The sequence below is a fragment of the Aspergillus karnatakaensis genome, assembly GCF_047715665.1.
Source record: "Aspergillus karnatakaensis strain CBS 102800 unplaced genomic scaffold BJY04scaffold_3, whole genome shotgun sequence".
NCBI classification, from domain to species: domain Eukaryota; kingdom Fungi; phylum Ascomycota; class Eurotiomycetes; order Eurotiales; family Aspergillaceae; genus Aspergillus; species Aspergillus karnatakaensis.
In genome coordinates, this window is record NW_027395715.1 from 473632 (window position 1) to 488460 (window position 14829).

Here is a 14829-nt window from a genome sequence, read left to right on the forward strand (position 1 = left end):
AAAGCGGCCTCGTTCTGGGTACCTTGTGCATTTGTGGTCCCTTTTATTGAAGAATTCTCAAGAGTATTGAAAGCTGTCGTGGGGCTCCTAATCTTCGCTATGGGCAGAGTCTCTGCTCTGAGGATGGTAACCACTTTGCACCGTGACCTCATTTGATAATTGTGTTTTTTCCTGGATTGTTATCGTGTTTACTAGCTGTTCGATAGGTGAATGAAGGGTTGATTCTGACAAATAATTTTTGGCTTCTTGGTGTGCCTGGAGCTGCATCTCGCACGGACTGAGTAGATCGCTTGTCGCTTCCTTATGTGTATGAAAGTCTGGTGCCGACTGGAGATAGGCGTGACCACGACAGCGAAGCTATCGTGCACTTGGACGCCGTCGCCAACGAGGAGTTTGCGGTTGATTGAGCTTTGAAGTCTATGTCACTTGCCAGTTGAAGTAAGCAACTCATCCAGTGGTGATTTGAGGCCTGGTGAGCGGTGATTCGATTCGTCGGAGCGGGCTGCATCGCGGAGACAATGAACTCGGTCCCGAGTTGACTGACACCATTATCAGCAAGCAGATCTTTTGGGAATGTTAATAGTCGCTGTGCGAAATCTGCAAGCTGCTGTGGCCGCTGGAATGTCGATTTTCCGGTGAGCATTCGATATGCGATTTCCCCGAGAGCCCAAATGTCGAGTGCGTATGGGCTGTCGTTGTCAATAAATCTATACATCTCAGGTGCCATGTAGCCAACGGTCCCTACGCCGATAGTCATTGGATGATCACCCTCGCCTCGGATGCGCTTGCTGATGCCGAAATCAGCGATTTTAAGCCATCACTCATCCGGCGGATGAGATTTTAGGAGAATGTTCTGAAATTGCGCGCTGTCAGTAGATGATGGTGATAGAGATTCAAGGGTGAAATGAGGATATCGCACCTGTGGCTTCAGGTCTCGATGAGCAAACGAGTTTTCGTGCATAAGAGCGAGTCCATCAGCGATCTGATGTATGATAGACTGGACTTCGTGTTCCGGCATAGGTAGTGGACGCTTTTGGCTCATATATTTATCCAAATCACCAAGCTCAAGATGTTCCATTGAGATGAGTATGTAATTTGGGCTTTCATGACACCCGAAGCACTTTACGAACCGAGCCTCATACTGCCACGGTATTAACCAAACCGTACAGTCGGAGGCAAAAGGGGCAGAGAAACAGACCTTCTGGAGTGAGAACTTCATTGTAGCCTCAAGCTCAGCACTGTAATCAACCTTGTTCCCATGTCAAATAGGTATCTGCTTGACAGCTCGCAGTTGCGGAATGTCTTTGTTGCCGTACTCACAGCGCTGAAGAACCACGCGCCCACCCCCGCCATTGCCTAGTTCTCTGATGTGTATCTAACGCTCTACCTGCGAAGATGGCTGGCGACCGGCATACTCATGGACAGTTTCGATGTCGCTGAGGACGCGTGTTTCTAACTTGAAGTCTCGAACTAGATCGGATAGTGCAGCCATGAGGACGACGAGGGTGAAAGGAGCGTTACGATCTGAGCCCCCGCAAGGCAGGAAGCTGAGATCAGTCGAATTGTGGAAGAACCGCCGCTGGGCTGAACGGGCAATTAGTGGTTATATCCAGGAACTGCATCTCACACGAATCACCGGGATAGGCTGGGGCAAAGAGATATTCAAGATGAAGGATAACCCATAACGATGATGTCCATGATGAGGAAAATTAACAGCAGGTTGGGAGTCCCTGCTGGAGAAAGGCAAATGCAATTTGTCATGTCAGTATCAGTAGACGCGAGGCAAGGTTGTGTGACCTGAGCCTCAGCTCAGCCTCGACCTCGTCGGCAAATCTTTCCTTGTTCACTGTACCGGGGCGGTGTTCCAGCTTCCTACCTATGTCAATGGCGGGGACAGTTGTGCAAAATTGATGCTCAAGCCAACTGCTCGTGGATGACTAGCTGCAAGAGATAGATGTCCTTTGATAAATATACATGTGTTGAAGCCCAGTAACGAGGACATGAGCAAGTAGAGGAATGTCATCAACTTTAAGGAACACACACATTAGCCTCACACTGACACTTCTGAAAGGCCCCATGGAAAGAAGAAGAAAGAAGCTTTGTTGAGAATATAAAAGACGCATTTACCCAGCCCACGCGCAACAGAAACATAAAACTAAAAACTAAGATTCTCAAGCCTTTGGCGGCCGATGGAATTTACTCTCAACCCAAGGCATCCCCGTGACTGTTGCCTTGCGCAACTTATTCCTAACAAGCACTCCAACTTCCGTCCCCTTCTTATGCAATCCCTGCCTGATATACCCCATCGCGATATTCGTGCCTCCTAGACTCGGGCTCGGAAGTCCCGATGTGATAACACCGATCTGAGACTTTGGGTCTTCGAGGTCAACGACAATCGCACCTTCACGGGCGGGAGAGCCCTTCTCAACGGTGAACCCGACACGGCGTTGAGTGATGTTCTTTGACGGGGAAGAGAGTTGCGGGAGGATTGTAGGCGCGCCGTTGAATGTGGAGTGCGGGGAGGCAGGGTCGCGGCGGTCTTTGCCAATGATCCAGCCTAGTGCTGCGGAGGGAGGAGTCTGTGCAGTTGAGATGTCGTGGCCGTAAAGGCACATTCCGGCCTCGAGCCGGAGGGAGTCACGGGCTGCGAGACCGGCAAGGCGGACGTTGGAGTTTTGGAGAAGAGCTTCTGTGATTTCTGCGGGAGAGGAAGAGGCGGGAATGGAGATTTCGAAGCCGTCTTCGCCGGTGTAGCCGGTTCGGGAGATGAGGAGAGGTTCTGGGGTGGTTTTGCCGGAGGGTAGTGTGAGGTTCAGGGAGCGGCAGTTGCCGAAGTATAGCGTGTTGAGGTCGGAAGCTGATTCTGAGCCGTTGTTTTCAATGAGGGGCTGGAGGACGGCGGCGGCTTCGGGGCCCTGCAGGGCAATCAGGGATCGGTCGGAGAGAATTTCCCAGTTGATCTCTTTTTCGGGATTGGCTGCTTTGTAGGCGTCGATTTCGGCAGTCAGGAAAGCGAGGTCTTCATCGCGACGGCCGGCGTTGGTAACAAAGTAGAAAGTGTCGGCTGATAGGCGAGTAATGACGGTGTCATCGACGATACCACCGGTGCCGGGTTCGAGGAGGCAGGAGAGGGTCGATGTATTGTCTTGGAGCTTGTCGAGCGAGGATGGTGTGACCTTCATCAGGAGCTCTACGGCACCTGGTCCGCTAAGACGGTGCTGAACCCTGGAAAACAGCAAATGAGCAACTGAAAAGCAAGAACCGGAGGAGAACATACATGTGGCTCACGTCAAACAAGCTTGCCTTTTCCCTCGTCCACTTGTGGCTCTCAACATGACTGAGATCGGAGTACTGGAGGGGCATAGCGAACCCCGCAAAGGGCACCATTTTGGCACCCTTTGCGATGTGTAAGTCATAGAGCTGGGTCTTTGACAGAGAACCTGCTGGCGCAGCAGACGAAGCGTATCTCACGCCATTGGCAGTAGGGAGATTGACAGCAGCAGAGCGTCCAGGAACCGGAGAGCGGAGAGTGCGGGCGACGTGCGGAGAAGAAAGTTGCCGCGGGACAGCAGTCAGGGCGCCATTGACGCCCGCTGAGGTGCGCTGGGCAATGGATTTCGATCCAAGGAGGTGAAGACCTCGTCGTAGGGGTCGTACGGCAGACATTATTGCTATTATTATGAGATTGAGGAAGAAAATGTGCGAAAGAGAGAAAGGAAGATCGAGGACTTCAGAAAAGCGTCATAACAGACGGCAAAGTCACGTGTGATAGGAGAATCCCGCGGAGCTGATAAGATAAGAAATGCGGAGATGAAGGCAGTCCGCAGTCTCCGAGTTAGTTGTCTTTGCACGCGTCCTGATGATCGCGATATTGTCATTTGAACCTGTAGTTTTGCGGTATAAGAACTGAGGGCCTTAACTGTTACCCTAAAAGTTTATTTTGCTTGTTGTTGTTGTTATTGAAATCTGATCACCAGCAGATTCCCGCTGATTTCTACGTTCCGCATCCGGAGCAGTTCTCCGAGGCCCATACAGCTTCAGTCGACGGAGCATCAAGCCCACTGGCAATCTAATATTATTCTAGAGCTCGAGAAATGGTATCCTGAAAATAGCGAAGCCTGACATCGCACATAGCTTGACGTTAAAGGCGTGTTTCCAGCCACATCACCGTTTTACCAAAGGAAATGAAGGGTGCAGTAAGGTCCGATACTCAGAGACCGTTGTCGGCACATGTGAACGGACTTCCCACAGTCCCAGCTTGGTAGTTCTGGATCACACTCATAACGGAAGCCTACATACTGTGAGTGGTGCGCCATTCAGAAAAGATGATGAAGACTTACGTATGTTCCAGGTCCGAGGAAGTAGAAACCGATTCCGATCAGACCAACGTTAACGATCGCGCCAATCCATCCCCTAAGGCCGCGTTTCCTGTAGAAGCCAGGTCCATAGTCATCGTATCGCATGCGAAGGTATGCAGTTCCCCAGAAAATGAAACCAAAGAATGAGTCGAACAGGGAGCTCATGATGGAGAGCAGATCCGAGAAAAAGGGAATAACCTCCGCGATGATGAACGCCAATGTCCACAGAACTGCAAGGATACCAATCCAGCTCGCCCACCCGACAACGGTGTGATTACCCTTGTGCCGGGTTCCTTCAAAGATGCGGAAGAAGATAAAGCGAGCGGAGACGGAGGCGTATAGCACGCCCAAGAAGATAATTGTTGGCACCATAAAAGAGAAGGCAACCTTCTTGTAGACCTCGTTGCCGATTGAGCCGAAGGCAGGGCTCGACATGTACTGTTCACCAGTGTAAACGTACACAATGGATCCGACAAGACTGAAGACGATAATCTCTGCGATTGTGACGGCGGTGACAGACTTCCAGAAGTCCCTCGGTTCCTTCATTTCCGCAATGAAACTAGGCAGGGTGATCTGTCCAATAAAGGTGTAACTGATATTGAGGAAAGCGTTCATGCCGGCGATATAAGTGGTACCAGGAGCAGGAGTCGCACGGAAAATGGGATTGCCGAGTGCTTCAGTATAACCTTCAGGCTTATCCTCGATGGCGGAGAATATGACTGCTAGCATGACGGATATGAAAGTGGCCAACGCTGAAACACTCGCGACCTTGGACAGTGTGTCGAATGTACGGGGGATCGAGCAGATGAGAGACGCAATCGCTGTGACGAGAGCGAAGACAATGGTGCAAGTTCCGTGGCTCGAGACCGTGTTAAGCCATTCTGCACCGACTAGGCAGTGCAAGCCCTAAAAACGTTAGATTTTATGCAGGGACGAGACGGTCCACAAATACCTGAATGAAGGTGTTGTTCAATAAAAACATGACTGCGGTCAGGTACCAGGCAATCTTTGAGCCCCAGAACAGGTGTTGACCAATATCGCAGACATCGCGAATATGCGGATGGCGCAGACAGAATCTCCTGCATGGAGTTAGATCCGTGCGCATGCGCATGGGAGAAGATGGATTGATAAACGCACCATACAATCAGCGAAGTATAAAGAACCACACCCGCGATAAACACTGTCAGAATCAAACCCGGAACAAGACCAAGAATTGAATATGACCAAGGGAACGACATGATAGCCAGACAAATATACTCCGAGAAGAGCAGCGCAGCCGTCTTGACCAACCAGTCAGCATCTGTGTCAACCAAACTCCTATCTCACGCACCTTCTGCCAGCTACATGTCCGATACTTGATCGAATTATCAGCCTCTAACTCAATCTGTCGTCCAATCTCCCCCGATTCCGAATCCGAGAGACCACCTGCGCCCGGCGCATGAGTTTGCTGCTCGAGATCCTTGTCCTTTATCTTCTCGGCGGAATTGTCAGAGCTCGAGGTGCGGTTATGCTCGGGCTTTGTGGTAAAGAATCCCGCCATTTGATGGAGCGGACGAACCGGCGGTGGAAGGAACGGACAGAGTAAAGTAGAGAAAAGTAGTTTTGAGCTTTCGAAGGCATGTACTGCTCCGGTGTGGTGAACTAGGACTAAAATCTCGTCAGTACTCGCAAGATGGAAGTATGAGCGGGATGCGGTGGAGAACAATATAAGGACTTACCTCTGCCAGAGAAAGGTACGATCTGGAAAAAAAATCTGTTCTGACAGAAGCGCGAAGAGGCGAGGAGGAGAGTGGATAGAAAAGACAATTGGGCTAAGACGTGGGATGGGTTGGGACGGCAGATGATGAAAGACAGCAGCAGCCTACCAGAGGGCTACAATGATGAACCGATGGAGTGGCGCAGGATCCGAGTTAGCAGGTTATGGGTAGTGTAGTATGCTAGCTAGTGTTAGAAGCAAAGCCAAGCGGCGACGCCGAGAGAATTAAAAGGCTTGAGATGCTTGTCCTGCAGCAAATGGCAGTTCGATTCCGTTGATAACTTGATGCACCGGAAGTCTTGCGCAAAGGCAGAGTTGTCTCGCATTATCTGTCTACGAATATTATCCTATCGATAAAACTCAGATGCAAAGTAAAAGCACATCCACAGCAGTGACTGGCCAGGCTGAAAGCAAAGAGTGGGTAGGCCGGGTGCCCTGATGGAAAAATCGATTCATGACGTGCCCGGCCAGACTGGGACAGTCCTCGCCCCCAAGCAACAGACAATCGGACAATAAGAATGGCTCGATCTGAATCATCTGCGAAGCGAATCTGCGTTCAGCGAGATGCTACCGTGAGTTTGTTCAGGGCCCGCTGGCGGAATCCTCCGATTTGAGCATAACCGCGACAGCCTCAGGCTCCGACGCCCCGCATCCGTCCACGGTCCATGTGCTCGTGCAGCAGGTTTCTGCTTCGTATGACATCGGAGAGAAGAGTTTTCTACGAATTTATTCAGCTAGAGACTTGGTGATTCTCAACTGAACAACATCTTCTCATCTTAATATCAAGCAAAAATTGCTCAAAGGTAAGCTTTATGGCGTCTTCAATGTGACCGATGGCGCCATAGGAGTGGAATCTGCCTCCGCGCCGCCATGATGTCATTGGCCCCCGGCCCCCAATTGCTTCAACTCGCCCACATCCGGACGGCGGGCGCCCTAGCTCGGCTCCGATGCCCCCACGCCAGCTAAGCTAATCTCAACCTGTTACCTTTCAGTCTCCCTTGCCCTGGGCGGCCGCGTGGTCATACCCACAGACAAGATACTTGAGAGTAAGCAAGGGGTGGCGGTCATGCCACGCCGCTACAGTCAGACAACTACAAGGAGGTACTGAAAGGTGTGACATATATGCAGATTCAGAAGATATACATATACTACTTGAACATCCCCCAGGGTATAGCACGTATAACACGTAAAGGCAACCAGGCAGCCGAATCTTACATTCCATCGTCCTCGCCAGCAAGCAGCGCCGCGTAGTCGTCCACCGACGCGAATGTCGGTAGGTGCTTGAGCTTGCGCCTCTTCTTGCGATCGCTCTTGTCGTCTTCCTTGGGAATTTCCACGCCTCCTAGCTCGACATCTGAGGGCAGATCCTCGTCGCTGTCGATGAAGGCCTCCTCGTCGGAGACGTCCATGTCGAAGGCGTCTTCGTCGTCCAGGTCTTCGTCCTTGGTGGGCTTGCCCTTGGTTTTCGTAGGCTTGGCGGGGACTTCGTCTTCGAGATCCTGCATTTCTTCGTCGGACTCGTCGTTGAAGATGACTTCGTCTTCGCCGGCTTCTCCGGCTTCTTCGTCTGATTGATCGTACGCGGATTCGAGGTCGTCAAGGTCGAGATCATCATCGCTATCCTCGGCACCATCGAGCTCAGGCCTTGAGTCGACGAGCGCCTTCCAGATCTCCGACTCGGCGTCGCTGAGTTCTGCGTCATCGTCCACATCTCCCTCCTCATCCCTCTCCACGGGGTCCTTCTTATCCTTCTTGTTCTTCTTCTGAGTCCTCTCCTTCTCCTTCCCGAGGCGGCTAAAGTACTCGTGGAAGAAGACGTCCTCTGCGGAAACATCTTCGGCCTTCTTCTTCCAGAAGGCGTCGGTGTTGAGTGGTAGTTCGGTGGCGTGTCGGCCAGCCCCAACCAATCGGTCCTTAGCGTCACTGCCGGCAAGGGGCTGCATAAGGGAAGTTCCACGTGTAGCAGCGGCGGCCTTGGGCGTTCTGTAGACAAAGCGGTCGAGGAAGTGGGTAAGCGTGTGTATCGTCATGTCAGGTTTGCCGCTCATGGGCTTGTTCTCTAGTAGCTGGCCTGCATTGACTGAGACGGAGGGGTGGAAGTGAGTTAAATAAGGGAGCTGTCACACGAGTCAGCATAAAATTTCTGAAAACTTGATAAAAATCAGACTTACGATTTCCCAGAGACATGTCTTGTCGGCATTGCTATGCTCTGGATCTCTCTTTCGAGGGTCGTAGCCGTTGAAGGGCTTACGGGGCTTCTCCTCTGGCACTACCGCTCCTTGAGCAACATCGTCCTCGTCGGGAACATCCCTGAAGACTTCCTCTTCGTCACTCTCGTTGTCTTCTGGCTGGTCGTACAGAGACTGCATGCTCTTGAAAGTCTTTTCCAGTTCGCGGACGAGGTAGAAAACACCGCAGATAAAGGCCGGTTGGTGCAGCCCAAGAACCTGAACAATGCGTTTCACGAAAGCTTTGACTCGCTTTGAGTTGACATCGTTCTTTAGAGACTTGAATAGTAAGTTAAGGTAAAGGGACTGCTTCGAAGATGTGGCAACACGAGGATCAAGGAGGGATTCGTAGAGCGTGCGGTAAAACCGATCAGAAGACACTTGGTGGGTTGATGTCAACTGCTGGATCAGCATGAGAGCTTGGATGCTGGTGTTGAAGTTTGACGAGTGGGTGATGCGGAACAGAGTCTCAATGTGTTTTGAGAGCCTATAGATGTTAGTTGCAGCCACAGTTTCAACTGGATCCTACATACCTATCGCTGTTCGAGCCTGTGAATGGATATGCTCGGTTCACACCAGTCAAGACCGCAGAGACTAGCTTGTCCTGCATTTCCTCGACCTGTAACTCGGAGTTGTCCTTGTCCTGTTTCTTTCCCTTTCCGTGCTTCTTATCACCCTTGAACTTGTGGTTCTTGGACGGCTTTAGTAGCACAACAAAGAGACCAAAGTAGATGTCTAGCAGTTGAGCTCCAACCTCCTCCTCTTTACCGCTAAGCACGGTCTGGTTTAGAGTAATGATGGAGTAGTACTTGGCATGTTGGCTCTGGCCCGGTCGGAAGAGAACTTCCTCAACAGCCTTGATGATGGTTGGCTTCATCAGAGGATGTGACTGCTCGAGTTGGAGGAGAAGGTATGACGCTCGGGAAGCGATCTTCTTGGCCGTGTCACCGAGCTTGTTAACAAGCAGCCGCAGCAGGTTGGCTTCCTGCTCTGGCTTCTCCTTGAGAAGCTCAAAGACATAACTGACAGCCCTAGTACGAGAGAATTCAATCTCGTCATTGCACCACACTTCTAGGATCTTAAGGACCTCAAAATACTGCTCCTTCAGGAAATGCTCATACGCCCAGAGAATCAAGTGACTATTCTGGACGCCACTAGGAAGGGCAGACCCCTCGGACCACTTGCTTCCTGCACCTGAAAATGCAGCCACAAGACCGGGCTGATTTGCGAAAGAGCGGAGCCGGCGATCGCTTGGGAGAAGGGTACCTTGGGCAAACATATCCTTCAATGACCGGAGAACCTCAACCGCCTGAGCACGGCTGCGCTTCTTTCCAAGCGCGACCAAGTTCTCGAGAGATTTCGTGTTGTGAAGAGGCGACTCTTGGACGGCCAGCGTCAAAGCCGAGGTTTTATCACTGAGCGTACCGGTAGTCATGATAGTGCTGTAGAACTTGTATGACGAAGATGCCGAGGCCTGTTGAGCGTCCGCGTACATTTTGTTTTCTTTCTCGAGCAGCGTAACGGCATAGTTGTGCACGCGGTCGACGACATGTTTCGGGAGGCCAGTGGATTGTTTTGAAGAAATTGAGGGGAGTTCAGTCATGTACCAATCGGATCTAGGTTGAACAGTCTGTTATAAAGTTAGCAACATATCAAGAAGCAATCTAGAGCCCACTCACAAGTTTCGCGAACTCTTTAGGAAAGACTGTCTCGGGGACCGTCTCTTTGATCTCCTTCTTTGCAGGCTGCTTCGTTGGTTGGAGAGGAGCTTCGTCTTCTGAGGCTTCCTCCTCTGGGCTAGATTCTTCATCTTCACCGGCGTTGGTTTCCTCTTCCTCCTCTTCTTCCACCTCGTCTTCGTCATCCTCTTCATCTTCTTCATCCTCCACTTCCTCTACGTCTTCATCTGCGATATCTTCCGGAACAACCTGACCAGCGGCAGCAAGCATACTAGCAAGCTCCTTCCGTAGCGAATCTTCAGAGGACTTTCCCCTTGATTTCTTAGTATCCGCATCCTCTACTTCCTCCTCTGAATCAACTCCGGCAAGCATCTCGAAATCCTCCTCAGTACCACCAAGGGCCAGAATCTCTTGTCGGAGAGTATCATTATCGTTCGACTCCTCGCCCTTTGGCTTCTGTACCTTTTTGTCCTCCTTTTTCTCAATCACCTCGCCGTTGCGATCCCGCTTCTTGCCCTTAACATCTTTGCTGGAATCAAATCGAGGTTTCGAATCGGACTTCGTAGGTGTGTTCTTGGTGGGATTCGCATCTTCGACAGCAGCAGGCTTCGTCTTGTTGTTCTTCGTTTTCTGTTTCGTAGCACCGTCCTTCAGCCTCTGCTCGATCTTCTGGCGGAGTCCCGCAAATGCGCTCTCCTCGATTTGAGGAAGAGCATCAGCGCCGCCATCGGTGGCTTTGCTTTTGGCAGCCTCAGTGGCAGGCGCCGAGTTAGCATTCGCCGATTGCTTTCCCTTGCCTTTAGCCATGATCAAGAATTGGCTGACGGGTTGTTTCTGGGGTTTGAGTGTACGCTTGTTACTTTTTTCTCCTCACAACTTTTTTTTCTGCCGCCCGAAATTGGCCGCCGGAGGAAAGTGCTCCCGGATGCCGGCCGCATTTCTCGCTGCATCAGGCGGTTTACAGTATCTACTTTCTTACAGAAATACAACAATACTTCTTTCTTTCAGCATTGGAACTGTTGTCTGGGGATTGGCAGATTTGTTCAATACCGTGGGCGCGCAATTGACCTGGAATCCATGAGATCCGGGTTTCGCCCGGCTGCGGGCCCGTTCCTGAGGCCACCCAAAACATACATATGGAATTTGCGAGTCTATCGGACATCAAGATGTGGTTTCCATGTACTATTGCTCTTGCGGCACATCCTTGGGATGTATGGACTAACTTTGTGATAGACCGACGGGCGAAGTCGGATATCCAACTTCTGGATCCCAACGGGAGGCATCTCCAAAAAGAATGCGCCATTCGAACTGCGTGACAAGGGTACGACGCTTCGTGCGAGCTCTAGTACCGCGGCTAATGAGGCTCAGAGGATGTAAACGATCTATTGGTGCGAGGGGGCTTCTACCGGCAGGTAGGTACAGTATCTCCACACTAGACGGGCAGTGCTAACAATCTAGGCTTACTCTGGGGTCTTCCACATGTTGCCTCTGGGATTGCGGGTACAGGATAAGCTTGAGCGTCTTATTGATCGGCATATGCAGTCAATAGGTGCGTAGGTTCGTATTTACCGCGTTATACAGCTAACTCTTGCTAGGCGCATCAAAAGTGTCCTTGTCATCTATATCTTCACAGGAGCTCTGGGAGCGATCTGGGCGGCTGGGAGAAGGCTCAGAAGTAAGACCGCTTGAACTTCTCGAAGGATTTCGCTAAGAACACTAGGTTTTCCGCTTCCTCGATCGGAAAGAGGCTCGGTTTCTCCTAGCGCCAACCCATGAGGAGGAAATCACGACGTTGGTGGGTAGTCTTGCAAAATCCTATCGAGATCTACCACTTCGAGTGTACCAAATCTGTAAGTCTCACCAACATTGGAGGTTCGTGGCTCATCGACGCAGCCAGGAAGTACAGAGATGAACCGCGGCCCCGGCAAGGCCTTCTCCGAGGCCGAGAGTTCATCATGAAGGATCTTTATACTTTTGACTCTAGCGTTGACGAGGCTCTAAAAACGTACGAGCAGGTCAGAGCCGCTTACACGAGGCTGTTCAACGAATTGAAGATTCCGTACCTAATGGCGGCTGCGGATTCGGGCAACATGGGCGGAAGCCTAAGCCACGAGTTCCACTTTTCCAGTCCAAAGGGAGAGGACACCGTGGTTAGCTGCTCACACTGTGACAGCGTGTACAACGAAGAACTCGCAGACGGAAAGGCCCACAGCTCACAGGCTGAGCCTTTGGATGAGTCACCCGGGTTTGACGTCGATGGATCACATACAGCCGGTGCGAGAGTATCCACTGCTATGTGGGCGGCGATCTCCAAAGACAAGATGACATTGCTCCGCGGCTGGTACCCTCAATTCACAGCGAAAGATAGCGCCGAGCCAGGGATTAGGGAGATCAACTCTCATGCTGTCAAAGCGATCGCAAGCGCTGCTGGAATCGATCTCGACCTGAGCATAGAGAACCCCGTCGAGCAGTGGGCTGCACGCGTGAAGTCCAAGGCACCTTTGGACCCATCTGCAGAGCGCCCACAAGTGTTGGACGTGTACGACACACTCGTGCGCGCTTACAAGCGGCCACCGCTGGGCGGCCTCCTTGCCCAGGTTAACTGCTCCGCCGAAGACATTGAGTGTCTCCGCCTTGACACGTTCCCAGGAACCAACAACGGACTTCAACTGATCAAAGTTAGCTCAGGCGACCAGTGCCCGAAGTGTACGCAGGGCACCCTGAAAGCTCACACCGCCGTCGAGCTCGGTCACACATTCCACCTAGGCACTCGATACAGCGAAGTCCTCGGGGCGTCCGTCAAGGTCGAAAACGCAACAGTGCCCATGCAGATGGGCTGTCACGGGATCGGTGTCTCACGCATGATTACTGCGGTCGCAGATAGTCTTTCAGACTCCAAGGGGCTGAACTGGCCTCGGGCACTGGCGCCGTTTGAAGTCATTGTGGTGCCAACAAAGGGCCTCGAAGCTGAGGCTGAAAACGTCTACGATCAGCTCGTTGCAGATAAAGCCTCGCCGATCGATGCGATTCTAGACGATCGAGACAAAGCATTGGGCTGGAAACTAGGTGACGCAGACCTCATCGGGTACCCGGTGATTGTTGTTGTCGGCAAGGGGTGGAAGAAAGAGCGCAAGGTGGAGGTTCAATGCCGGCGCTTAAACCTGCGGCAGGACGTGACGCTGGAAGAGCTGTCACCACTCGTCCAGTCGATGTTGCGGCAGCTGTAGTCTGTAGATAGCCGCCTGTGATCTTCTCTGTACAATACTCCGTCCTCAATATATAATATGCAAGTTGATGTCAGACGCACCAGCCACAGCACCAGCCACACAGTCAACCCTAATCACTGATCAGTGGACAAGGCAGAACGCTCAGTCCAAGAAAAATGGCGCCCCACCGGCGTTTCAGCCCTGCCTTACAGTCCAACTCTAACGCTCTTTCACCCTTCACTGTACCACGAACTGTACAGCCCCAGTCTCCCAAAACAGCCTCGACCGTAGTCTCAGGTGCTGTTCTCGCCGACAACTACGAACTTGGAATCCCTATCTTCTTTGTTCTATCTTCTTTGTTCTTTGCTGTATAAGAATCCCGATTTCTCTACCTTCCTTGACCTACCCCCACCATCAACACATCTACTGCATCAACAGCTTACGGAGTACTCTGCTCTACATATACCACTCCATCTCCGCTCGTCAGAAAACAGCACAACACAACCCAAGACACAACATCAAAAAAAAAGAATCTAACCCTACCACACGACAACCACCCAAAATGTCCACCCAGCAACACGTCCGCGTCGGCGTCGCCGTCTTCGCCCTGAATCACGAAAATAAATTCATCCTCGGCCAGCGCATCGGCAGCCACGGCGCTAGTATGTCCCCATCTGTCCTTATCCCCATCCCCCTCTATTCTCCCTGATCACCTCTCCTATTCCCACCCCTCTCCCCTCCAGCACACACAAAAATAAAAATCCCTTCCTTCAGGCCCCCCATGCCCCACTCCATCCCTCCCCTCACAGCCAAGAAAGAAAGAAAAAACCCTAACAAAGAAACCAGACACCTGGGCCCTCCCCGGCGGCCACCTCGAGCTAAACGAATCCTGGGAAACATGCGCGTTCCGGGAACTCGAGGAAGAGACAGGCCTGCAGATCGAAAACATCCGGTATCTGACTGCCACGAACGACATCATGGAGAAGGACGGCAAGCACTATGTTACACTGTTCTTGACTGCCAGGGTGAAAGAGGGCCAGGGCGAGCCCCAGATCCTCGAGCCGAATAAGTGTAAGGAGTGGAAGTGGGTTGGGTTTGAGGAGCTCAAGCGTGATTGGGAGGCGCAGGTGCAGGCAGATCAGGCTGGTGAGGGGGTTGAGACGAAGGGGAGGAAGTTGTTTATTCCTTTGTTGAGTTTGTTTGAGCAGCGGGAGGGGTTTTCGTTGGAGTAGGTTCCTGGGAGTTGAGAGGGAGGGCTCGGTTGGCGTGATTTGATTTGGTTTGTTTTGACGTCTACTACCTTAGTAGGTGGACTTGTATCGAGGGTGGTGGATTTGATGGAATCGCGTGGGCGGAATTCTGCTTTTGTTTGCTGAATAGCTCGGATCAATGCATGACTCGTATTGCATGAAACTCAGACTACATATGGGGGCTGGACATAGAGTGCAGTTACACACAAGGCTGAGGCTGAATGTAAAAATGAACCTTGCATGGAGGATATTCCATAGAGTTAGAAAAGGCCCGCGCCACCAATCATAGGTATGCTCGAGTCAAGGTCTAGAGCCTCGTGTAGTCTCACCATCTCCTCCCGCAGAGCCTCTT

At 51.7% G+C, this 14829-nt stretch overlaps 5 protein-coding genes across 5 annotated transcripts; 2 read left to right on the top strand and 3 right to left on the bottom strand.

Moving 5' to 3' along the window:
* Window positions 1-1744: 1744 nt before the first annotated feature.
* Window positions 1745-3991, bottom strand: BJY04DRAFT_75543 (glycine decarboxylase subunit T). Its single transcript, XM_073721005.1, has 2 exons — window positions 3278-3991; window positions 1745-3225 (listed from the first exon to the last, which is right to left on the bottom strand). Exons 1-2 carry the CDS (start codon window positions 3664-3666, stop codon window positions 2172-2174), a joined length of 1443 nt encoding a protein of 480 aa, XP_073576394.1. The 5' UTR covers window positions 3667-3991; the 3' UTR covers window positions 1745-2171.
* BJY04DRAFT_177965 (putative neutral amino acid permease) lies at window positions 3851-6427 on the bottom strand. Its single transcript, XM_073709663.1, has 5 exons — window positions 6077-6427; window positions 5689-6005; window positions 5496-5638; window positions 5311-5437; window positions 3851-5264 (listed from the first exon to the last, which is right to left on the bottom strand). Exons 2-5 carry the CDS (start codon window positions 5896-5898, stop codon window positions 4317-4319), a joined length of 1428 nt encoding a protein of 475 aa, XP_073576395.1. The 5' UTR covers window positions 5899-6005; window positions 6077-6427; the 3' UTR covers window positions 3851-4316.
* Window positions 6428-7325: 898 nt separating this feature from the next.
* Window positions 7326-10828, bottom strand: BJY04DRAFT_213340 (RNA-binding ribosome biosynthesis protein MAK21; the record flags this gene model as incomplete). Its single annotated transcript, XM_073714853.1, has 4 exons — window positions 7326-8231; window positions 8286-8829; window positions 8876-9972; window positions 10022-10828. The coding sequence occupies 4 exons, from the start codon at window positions 10826-10828 to the stop codon at window positions 7326-7328; spliced, it is 3354 nt and encodes a 1117-aa protein (XP_073576396.1).
* Window positions 10829-11024: 196 nt separating this feature from the next.
* BJY04DRAFT_75623 (putative proline--tRNA ligase AIM10) lies at window positions 11025-13324 on the top strand. Its single transcript, XM_073721007.1, has 7 exons — window positions 11025-11200; window positions 11255-11342; window positions 11390-11433; window positions 11480-11570; window positions 11617-11696; window positions 11742-11871; window positions 11915-13324. The coding sequence occupies exons 1-7, from the start codon at window positions 11099-11101 to the stop codon at window positions 13246-13248; spliced, it is 1869 nt and encodes a 622-aa protein (XP_073576397.1). The 5' UTR covers window positions 11025-11098; the 3' UTR covers window positions 13249-13324.
* Window positions 13325-13476: 152 nt separating this feature from the next.
* On the top strand, window positions 13477-14610 carry BJY04DRAFT_177974 (nucleotide triphosphate diphosphatase NUDT15). Its single transcript, XM_073709664.1, has 2 exons — window positions 13477-13889; window positions 14074-14610. The coding sequence occupies exons 1-2, from the start codon at window positions 13790-13792 to the stop codon at window positions 14457-14459; spliced, it is 486 nt and encodes a 161-aa protein (XP_073576398.1). The 5' UTR covers window positions 13477-13789; the 3' UTR covers window positions 14460-14610.
* The last annotated feature ends 219 nt before the right edge of the window (window positions 14611-14829 follow it).

Coding starts and splice junctions, on each gene's coding strand:
- BJY04DRAFT_75623 (XM_073721007.1), top strand. CDS start 11,099: ATGAGATCCGGGTTTCGCCCGGCTGCGGGCCCGTTCCTGAGGCCACCC. Junction 11,201..11,254: donor CATCAAGATGTGGTTTCCAT/GTACTATTGCTC, acceptor ACTTTGTGATAG/ACCGACGGGCGAAGTCGGAT. Junction 11,571..11,616: donor TCGGCATATGCAGTCAATAG/GTGCGTAGGTTC, acceptor AACTCTTGCTAG/GCGCATCAAAAGTGTCCTTG.
- BJY04DRAFT_177965 (XM_073709663.1), bottom strand. CDS start 5,898: ATGGCGGGATTCTTTACCACAAAGCCCGAGCATAACCGCACCTCGAGC. Junction 5,438..5,495: donor TATACTTCGCTGATTGTATG/GTGCGTTTATCA, acceptor AACTCCATGCAG/GAGATTCTGTCTGCGCCATC. Junction 5,265..5,310: donor TGAACAACACCTTCATTCAG/GTATTTGTGGAC, acceptor TAACGTTTTTAG/GGCTTGCACTGCCTAGTCGG.
- BJY04DRAFT_75543 (XM_073721005.1), bottom strand. CDS start 3,666: ATGTCTGCCGTACGACCCCTACGACGAGGTCTTCACCTCCTTGGATCG. Junction 3,226..3,277: donor TTGTTTGACGTGAGCCACAT/GTATGTTCTCCT, acceptor GCTGTTTTCCAG/GGTTCAGCACCGTCTTAGCG.
- BJY04DRAFT_177974 (XM_073709664.1), top strand. CDS start 13,790: ATGTCCACCCAGCAACACGTCCGCGTCGGCGTCGCCGTCTTCGCCCTG. Junction 13,890..14,073: donor CATCGGCAGCCACGGCGCTA/GTATGTCCCCAT, acceptor CAAAGAAACCAG/ACACCTGGGCCCTCCCCGGC.